The 10,330-nt window shown below is 37.1% G+C and overlaps 1 protein-coding gene across 1 annotated transcript; it reads right to left on the bottom strand.

The window, feature by feature from the left end:
* Positions 1-4,441: 4,441 nt before the first annotated feature.
* LOC129801508 (inosine-5'-monophosphate dehydrogenase) lies at positions 4,442-10,330 on the bottom strand. Its single transcript, XM_055846623.1, has 4 exons — positions 10,044-10,330; positions 9,704-9,854; positions 5,381-6,157; positions 4,442-5,275 (listed from the first exon to the last, which is right to left on the bottom strand). Exons 1-4 carry the CDS (start codon positions 10,133-10,135, stop codon positions 4,748-4,750), a joined length of 1,548 nt encoding a protein of 515 aa, XP_055702598.1. The 5' UTR covers positions 10,136-10,330; the 3' UTR covers positions 4,442-4,747.

Genomic DNA, 10,330 nt, shown 5'->3' with positions numbered 1-10,330 from the left:
TTCAAAGCGTTATTATGGGAAAAATCAATTTTTTCACACTTAAACGGCAAAATCGGAGTGATAGCGTAGTCTGAGTAGAAAATGATGTATGGACGAAATGTAGAGACAAATGTGCTCTACAATTATGTCGAAGTAATCATCAAAATCGGTTCAGCGACAGTCGAGATAATTGAGGTTATGTGATATTGGAATTGGTTTTTCGACGGTGGCGCCCCTGGTGTTGGTCCCACGAAGTTCAAATATTCTAGAAAGTTGTAGCATTTGGTGAGATTCATCAAAATCGGTCACATAGAACCGGAGATATGATTTTTTGAATTTCGTGAACTTTGACCCCTCATATCTCCGGTTCTATTGAAACCACAGTGCACATACACACCATTTTGGAAACGTCCTAGACTGGACTACAACATACTAAAATTTCATTAACTTGCACAATGCCGTTTTTGAGAAAAGTGACTTTGAATTTCGATGAATTTTGACGCTATCACAGCGCCACCTGTGGTGACTTTTTGAACTTCCATCTGAAAGTGCTCATTGAGACGAAACCAAAAAGGTAAAATTTAGGCAGCTATGTTAATTAGAACCGGAGATAGAGGCCGGTCAATGTTCGAACTTTGACCCCTTATAGCTCGGGTCAGGGGTTATGGATCGACTTAAGGTTTTTTCTGTTTGATAGGTATAATCAACGTCTACAACATACTAAAATTTCAGCCCGATTGCATAAGGAATTTTTGAGTTATTTAACTTTTAAGATTTAAAAATTTTCTTTTTAATAATAGCGCCCCTAGCGGTGGTTTTATGAACTTGCGATGTTAGAAGGGGAAGTGGCATTTCACGAGAGCTTTCCAAAAAGCCCTCACTTTTTAAATTCTGACAATTAGAACCGGAGTTATGGCCATTTTAAGAAATTTTTTTGGACCCTTATAGCTCGGGTCAGGGGGGTCGGGGGACCTTAAGTTTGGTATTGATGGAAAACTCTAAGGCTCAGCTATAACATACTAAAATTTGAGCCCGCTCGATGCCATAGGGGCGGAGGTATTGAGAAAACAATAAAAGGGGGGTCTTCAAAATGGCGGAAGGAGGGGTAGGGGGTGGGGGGTCAATGCACCAAGTTGCAATTTTCACCCGATATATAACCTTTGCCGAAAACCGCAAGTCGATATCTTTTTTAGTTTAGGAGCTATTAAGCTCCAAAGAGCGGCCGGCCGGCCGGCCGGCCGGGAACGTAAATTAGCCACATATATATTCGTGATCAGGAAGTGCTGAAACACATTTTGGCCAAGTTTGAGCTCGATCGGACGACATGAAATTTTGTTAGGATTATAGTAGGTGAGATTATTAAGAATCTCACCTAATATGACATAAATGTTAAACAAAACGAATAAACAACAGTCACCTCATTGTGTTTTTCATTGGAAAACATGGTCGATCGATGAAAATTTCGATGATGAAAAGGTACACTTTTAATTTTTCTGAGAAATTAACAAATTAAAATTTGTGAATATGAATGGATTTTCGCTTTATTTAGAGCAAAATTAACTAAATAATGAAACTGTGGTATAGAAAATATAAAAATATAGTAATTTAGTATTGTATTTATCATGAAAACAATGATGTTTCCATTTGGAGTAGCGAAAAATTTCCATTTGGAATTAGTTTTGAATTAGCTTCATTTACCCTATTTATTTTTTTGCTTAAATAACGCTAAAAGTGCTTCTATTATAAAATTAACTAATCGGATTCATCCCCGTCAAATCATTGCTCTACCTGCCGATTTTACTCGGAGGTTTTTTTGAATTTTAACGGTATATTCTAGTACATTCAGAGAAAATCTGCAGATTCTCGGCAGAATTTCTCCCTAGAAAATCTGCATAACCTCCATTACTTCACAAAAATATTGTTGATTTATGAAGAAACTGTAGAAGTTATAAAGAAAATTGTATGCTCTGCTTAACAAGCATTACCGAGTACACATTTTAGATAAGTAAAAAAAACTGCGAGCAAAAATACTAATTTCTTAAAAATCGCCAATCGAATGATACAAAAACACGAAATTTTGGTCGACACTCTGTTTAAAGTTTTCACTTCACTTTTCTCTACTTGTAACACGGCGTCGCAGAATTCTTTATTTTATATAAACACCGTGATATTACTAAGAATAACTCTATAGAATTTTGCAAACTTCAGTGAAAAATTTTTCCATCTCTTCTGACACATCTTGTCTGGAAAGTCTGGAATGTAGAAAAAATCTACAGAATATCTACAGAAATTCGTCCAGAGATTCGTCAGAAAATCTGCCGAAATATTCTGACGAATTTTGTCCCAAGCCCAAATAAAATTCGTAAGAATATCTACAGAATTTATCTGCAGATATTCTGTAGAGGTGTAGATTTTCTCTACAGAAATCTTAAAGATATCTGCAGATATTATTTGACGGGAAAGTCTGGAATGTAGAAAAAATCTACAGAATATCTACAGAATCTACGTCAGAGATTCGTCAGAAAATCTGCCGAAATATTCTGACGAATTTTGTCCCAAGCCCAAATAAAATTCGTAAGAATATCTACAGAATTTATCTGCAGATATTCTGTAGAGGTGTAGATTTTCTCTACAGAAATCTTAAAGATATCTGCAGATATTATTTGACGGGTCACAATAATTTTTCTTTACAAACATGAGTTTTTAAACTTCTATCGATTGATACAGAAGACATTTAAATGTTACTTAGTGTGGCATCCGAGTGGCATAATAAGAGGATGGATGAGAGTGAATTGAACTGATGATTTATTCAATCGTTAGTTTATATACGCACTTTAGGATTAGGATCCCTTAGAGAGGACCACTACTTCATAGTCCTAATGGACTTTGCCATCTTATTGTGGCACCCATAGGATGAGACATTGGACCCTCTTTGATCTTTGTCTCATGAATTTCACTTAGATGCTATACCTCAAAAATATTTTCGTATTATATGGTTTACCGGTTCACAACCGATTTAACCCGATTTATAAAATACTCAAAATCGCGCCCAGCATAACTTAGTAATATTACCAATAGTTTTCGGACAAGAATTCATTATCGTTTCACAACCGGTCAGTAGCCGATTGGAACCGGTTCAGGCTTGTTAGAAAATCCAAAACCTTTCCAATGAGCCCCAAACCTCAAACATTACCCCATTAGGTTGAGCCTTTTTAACCTTTGACTTTGACAACCCGTTATTAGGAATGATTCAACGACATTTTCGTATTATGGACGAAATAGGGTAAGTGTGCCAAATTTCGGCATAGTTGCATATAAGCACCGAAGTCCTAAGTTTGAAATGCAATATTTTTAATTAATATTAATATTTTTTGTTACTTCTTTTTCGGGAGCGTTGTGTGGAACCTTGAAAACTAGTTTATCATCTTTGTTTTCTTTAAATCACTTTCTAAAATATTGAAAAATTAATAAAAATGTGTCCATTGCTTTGGGTAGTATTCCGGCCACTTTGAGTGAAATTCCGGCCACCTTGTTTGTGACCACCTTTTGTGACGCAACGGATTGAAAATTTCAAAACATCATACGGAACGAGTTTAATACGTTTATATGACCCACAAGCCCTGAGAACCTGAGATCTTCCGTGTAATTTGTCCTGAAGAGTAGTATCTCAAATTTACGCGCAGATTCCCATTCAAAATTACCCGCAGATTGGACAGGAAAATGAAAAAAAATATGACAATTTGTGCGATTCTTACCCCCGGGGGCAGCGTTCACACGATGGGGGTTTGGGTTCGTCATTGCTGTTTTTCTCGAAATAATTTTTATCTTCAATTAAAATTTTTTTTTCTGATTGTTATACTGTACCCCCGTGAACCCGCGAAAACTAGGGGAATGTAGGCATGGTTCGCACAGAGTGTACCTTCAAACGATGCGAATTTTCTCTTTATTTGCAAATAGGTGACTTACCATTTCTCAGCTCGTTTCATGAGCTTAATAATTATCTATCTTATGGCTAAGAAATGACGAACTAGCTCTTTGCAAATAAAGAGAAAATTTGCGTTGTTTGAAGGTTCAATCTGTGCGAACCATGCCAATATTCCCCTATAGAGAAAATTCGCATCGTTCGAAAGCTCACACGTGCGAAGCCTGCCTACATTCCCCTACATAATTTTAATTATTTGCTTGGCCGAAATTACACTCAAAGTGGCCGAAATTAGAAGCTGGCCGAAATTTGGCACACTTACCCTATCTCGTTACCCGAACGTCGGATGACTCTCTAATTTTCACCAGTTGTAGATCTTGGTCCCAGGAACAACATACCTCTCGGAGTAATATAATAAAATATTTCTTTTTTTGTGTAGAAGTCGAGCAGTAAAATAACTGAAAGTTATTTCGCAAAAGTTGACCTGGGTGAAACTGTCTCATTCTCCCTTTACATGATTTTAATTGAATACACAAAATATCCACTATTATGCCATTTATTGTGAGTTTTATATAATGTATAATATAATTTTTTTTGGGGATAAAACAATTAAGATTTTCTTTAAAAATAGACACTTAATACACTTTCCTGATGGAAGTTCTCTAAAACATCTAGAAAAAAATATTTTTACTATGTCCTTAAGAGCTATTCTTTTTTTTCCAATTATAATTTTACTCCTCATCTCGATTTTCGGAATTACAGTAGTTATATTAACTCTGCCTATTGAAACGTCTTCCGCTACCCACATGAATGCCCATGATGTTTGTGGGGACCATGAGGTAGCTGTTAGAAGAGGCGTTTCTCATAGTTAAACAGTCCATGCACATTGCCTTCCATCTGGGCACTTGTAGTGCGTCTCGTAAAACGCAATTCGTCAGAGTAATTCATCTCCCGCAGAGCAGTCACTGACTTTGCTCCAATCACTTGGCAACTCTTCTGTAGACCACTATGCAAGTAGTCTAGGACACTGAGTACACTACCCTTGTCCACAATACTTCCACTTACTCCCTGTGCCACACGGAGTTTGTCCATCTGATTATGATAGTACCGACTCATGGCAGAACCCTTGGCATCTCCACGCTCCATCGCTTCCAGACTACCCATTCCACGGTACTTTTTGAGACGTACACCGTCTGAGAAGAAATACTCACCTGGGGCTTCCGATGTACCTGCTAGAACAGCACCCATCATAACACTTGATGCCCCCAGAGCCAGAGCCTTCACAATGTGCCCTACATCGCGAATACCACCGTCTGCGATGACAGGAACACCAAAGTTACGGGCATATGAGCTTACTTGAAAAACAGCTGAGGCCTGATTGAAACAGGGTAGAATCAAGAAAAAAAGACCATTAAGATTCAAATTTCAAAATGCAAAGGCCAACTTAGGGTAACGAAGATCGTATCTGATCACACTAACCTGTGGACTTCCACAAGCCATGATTTCCTGCGTAATACAGATACTGCCACTTCCCATGCCAACACGAAGGGCATCAGCGCCCGCGTCAATAAGATTCTTGGCTTGTGCACGTGTCACAACATTGCCTGCGATAACTTGCAATGTTGGATGAGTTCTTTTGATGAATTTAATCATTTCAATTTGAAAGATGGAATTGCCCTGAGACGAATCCAGTACTACAACATCAACACCACTCTGAACCAAGAGTGCCAAGCGTTCCTTGTCATCTTCCCGAGTACCCACTGCTGCGCCAACAAGAAGTTGCTTGTTGCTATCTTTGGAGGCACTGGGAAAATTGCGAGACTTCTTGAAGTCAGTCCGTGCAATGAGAGCTACCAACTCGCCACTGTCATTTACAATGGGTAACTTGCCCTTTTTGCTTGTCTTGAGAATATTGTTGGCTTCCTCAAGGGTCACACCACTACGAGCAGTCACCATGTCCTCCATACTCGTCATTACCTGCTCTAGCAACAGATCACCCTCCTCCTCGCGAAAATCAATATCACGCGAGGTGACAATGCCTAACAATCGACCACCTAAACGGCCCGTATCTGTGATTGGGATTCCCGTAAAGCCATGCTTGCGCTTTACCTCCTGAACATCAGATACTCGTTGCTTGGGGCCCATAACAACAGGATCGCGAATGAAGCCACTCTTGTATTTCTTTACTTTATTCACTTCATTCGCTTGATATTCCGGTGAACAGTTGTGATGGATAATGCCAATGCCTCCAAAAAGCTATAGAGTAGGAAGGCATATATCATAAAATCTACTAAGAACTAACATAATATTCTCAAGGTTTGTTTAAATACTCTCTTTGGATTAAATTCCAAAGGTTTCAGCCTATAAAAGAACAGACTACACCCCAAGAAACATTTAAAATATTAATAGAATAGAATTAATAGAACGCTCAAAATTCTTACTAATGAGGAGATATAAGTGGCAAAGCGTCCAATGCCATTGCTCCAAATAGTGTGATTTCGATGCTATTATCTCAAAAGTACTTTCGCATTATTTACCGTTTCCTAGTTCATAAACTGACTTATAAATCACTCAAAAGATCGCCCAAAATAGCTTAGGAGTCACAGAATTGATATTAAAATAAAAATTAGTTATCAGTTCATTTCCGGATCATAACTGATTAGAGAAACGGGTCAGTCTTATCAGAAATTCCAAGACCGTTCCAACAAACCCAAACATGACCCCTTTGTTGGTTAAGAAACACTTTCTAGAGCATTTTTAATCTTTAACCTTGAAAAATCATTATTGCGACGAAATGACCGCCTGGATAATATCTAAAACCGAAAATCGAACATTGTGTTTTTGACCAATTCCAAAACACATGGCTTTGGATGAGAATGGGAAGGTCCGGCCGAAAATGAGGGGTACGTTAATGATGCGGAGGTCGACTTATGGAAGAATTCCCCAAAGGTCCGAACTAACCGTTTGGCCTGTAGAGGTCGTAATATACAGACGGACAGGCGGGAGGATGGAGGATGGGGTGTTTTAACAGGGAAAAAAATTGGTACTATTCTCAGGGTGTTGTATTTGATGAGACAAGAAAGTTTTTCTTCCACGACCATATGATCAGACGCCGTTTAGAGGTGGCTGAACGACCCACTCTGTAGTGTAAAATCAGAAAAATGTTCTACAGAGAGGGTCTTTGGGGTAAAAAGTAACAAAAACCAAAGCAATTTCTGATGTCTCACGGCGAAAAGAAACATCAGTGCCATGTCTCTCCGCTTGCTGTTTGCATAGATCAAACGATTTGCAGTCTCTTCCGTGTTTTTTTTTTTCTAAAATAGCTTGAAAAGCGTTTTTCTCGTTCAGATAGTGAAAGTGGTATTTTACAAAGGTGTAAGGGAATGAAAATATGTCACCCAGGTATTTTTAGGTGTGATTCCTTCTAATCACACCTATTGTAATCCTCGGATTTTCTCAAAGTGCTCCGATCGAGCTGAAATTCACAGGGTATATGTTTTGAACATCCCTGATGCCGAAAATCATAAGCCGGCAATTTCGGGACCGGCCGTCCGGCCGTCCGTAATACGCAACATCTATGGTTTGGAAAGAGATATCTTTATAAATTGTTTTTAAATATATCTACTCTCGAGTACGACGATTTCTGTGCCATTAGTTTTTTGAAAAACAGGTTAAAAATCACGTTTTGTGGTTTATCTCGAAATTTAAGCATGCAATTTTGAATTTTATTATGTTTATGTTGTAGCCCAGAAAATTTAGACCAATTAAAAAAAAATTAAGACATTTTGTCGAACAGTTCTCGAGATATTTCACTTTAAAGATTTCAATTTTAAGAAAATTTGTTAATAGCGTCAGGCGGGAAAAAAAGCGGGAGAAAAAAACGGGGGTGCGATTAACTTTTTTCCTCATAATTTTAACACTTTTTAGGTGTAAAAATATATCAACATTTTTTAATGTTAATTTTACACCTTTTTAAGAGTGAAAATAACGTGAAAAAGGGTAACTTTAACCCCTAATACACCTAAAAAGCATAATATTTACACCGATTTCGGATAAATACTGCAGGGTAAAATTAACATTTCCGGAATGTTATTTTAACTTTTTCGGATTTCTCTCAGTTTATATATAGCACTCTCTCTCTTTCTCTGTATAGTGAGTCTATATTCGAAAACTTGTAAGGTGACATATACCATTCGCGATCCGCGGATTTTTTCGCGGATTTTCCCGGGGAGCGTATTTTTTCCCGGACTTTCGCGGGACGCGAATTTTTTCACGGATTTTCGTGCGACGCGTATTTTCTCGCGGATTTTCTCTGGGCGCGAATTTCTCACGGATTTTCGTGGATCGCGAATTTTTCACGGATTTTTGTGGGGCGCGTATTTTTCATGGGTAATGAATAACTTCACGGATGCTCACCGGTCGCTGACAGAGGTTCTAAACAGATGTAAAGTTGAGGCCTCCATCTCTCATACTTTCCGAGATAATCGACTTTAAAGATTTTGAGACACTTTCATGTATTTCTTATCCAATTTTTTTCATTTTCAAGTGAAATTTTGCATATATCAAGCCTGAAAGTGGCACCAAATGGATGTAAAGTTTGAGGTCTCTATCTCTCATAGTTTCCGATATAATCGACTTTAAATATTTTCAAACACTTTTATGCATTTCTCATCCAATTTTCGTCATTAATAACGAAAATATGCATCACACACTTTAATAATTATTAAACGAAATTTACATTATTTATGTATAAATATCGTTCGGGTTTGCCACAATTCAAATTTGCAATAAAGGAATCGCACCTCTATAAGCTGATCTAGGCTTATCACTGTTTTTTTTTAATTTACGGAAACCCATTAATAAAACGAATCAAAATGTGCCTGGTGCCCCAGCATTTTTCTTAATGGTCACAAAATCACGTTTAAAAAAACGGCTCTATAAATGTATTTTCTTACAAAATAGAGAAAAATGACATTCAAAAAGTCGTAGAGCGGTAAATTTCCTATAAAACTACGCTAATTAGAAATTTCTGGAGCGCAGAGGTAACTTGTAAAAAAATAAAATATTCGTTTTGTTACTTTTTGCCCCAGTCTCTCCTACTAAATTCGCATTCATTTCAGAAATTTGATTCAAAATTGTTGAACATCTCCCAACTTCAGCTCCAAATTAAATTTGCGTGCAATCCGAGTTTGCTCAAATGAAGAATCCCACCTACCACCAAGCTGATCTAGGCTTATCACTCGCTTTATATAAGAAAATTACAAAAAGGCTTATGATCTGTAATTTAAAAATATTCTTAAAAAAGAATATTGTTTTTAAATTACAATGAACTTCCTCTAAGCTGTCACTTATTAATTTTTTTTAACTCAACAGATAATTTTCTTAGTCATCAATTTATTGCACGTGGCGTGTAATTAATGCACCCTGAACTGTAATATTCGCTTCGGAGTTCTTTGTTTTCGCGATCAAGCACGTGTGGCGTTCATAAATCGTATCTATCGAGTCGCCTCGTTTCGCCGGTCTGCAAATTTGTAAAATGTTTTTTATATGCAGCCTTTTGTGCAAAAAAAAATCGAGGCATTGAACACAATGTTTGTGTAAGATAACAAAAGTAGAAGCCATAAAAGCGTCTGGAGCAAAAATGAGTTTTCGTAGTTAGCAATACTTTTAGTCTATATAGCCAATGAAATTGGAAGTGTTCATCAATTAAGTTTTCTTAACTGGAGGAAGGGGGAGGTATTTCTTTTCATTTTTTAAAGGATTTTTCAATCATTTTGAATAAATTAAAGAAAAAAAACTTACGGCCATTGAAATTGCCATGTCAGCTTCTGTGACTGTGTCCATTGGGGATGACACGAGAGGCGTCTTGAGGGTGATTCCTTTTGTTAGTGGTGAGGAAATATCCACGACATCCGACGTGTAATCAATATATCCCGGAAGAATTAGGAAGTCACTAAAAAGAAGGAGATTAATCTGTGAAAATGTGATTCGGCGCATCGCACAAAAAATTATTTTTGCAAGACAATTATCCCATGAAAATGTTAATTTCTGTGCTCCCAGAACATTTTATATTTTGTATAATTCATCCCAATACATTCCCTAAGTATATTTCTTGTAAATTCAGCTTTTTCTATCCACTCACTTGTAAGTTAAACCTTCTTTATTAGCAAATAATTCCCGGCAAGATACGCCATCTCGCAAATCAACATCATTTTTCACACAATTAGATAGCATTTTCACTGATATTTCCTGGTGGATTTTATGCACAATTGATTTATTAATACAATAAAACTCTTCAAATAACTGTATTAATGGAGATATAAAATATAATAATATAAAATGAGATCCACGTGTGGTAAAGGTGCTAGCAGAAAACCGAGTGATGAATAAAAAATGGAATTTTGATGCAAAACGTCTTTGATTTACCCC

This window comes from Phlebotomus papatasi, chromosome 2 (genome assembly GCF_024763615.1).
Source record: "Phlebotomus papatasi isolate M1 chromosome 2, Ppap_2.1, whole genome shotgun sequence".
Classification (NCBI taxonomy): domain Eukaryota; kingdom Metazoa; phylum Arthropoda; class Insecta; order Diptera; family Psychodidae; genus Phlebotomus; species Phlebotomus papatasi.
The sequence above is the reverse complement of the archived record's forward strand: the minus strand, read 5'-3'. Positions and strand labels throughout refer to the sequence as shown.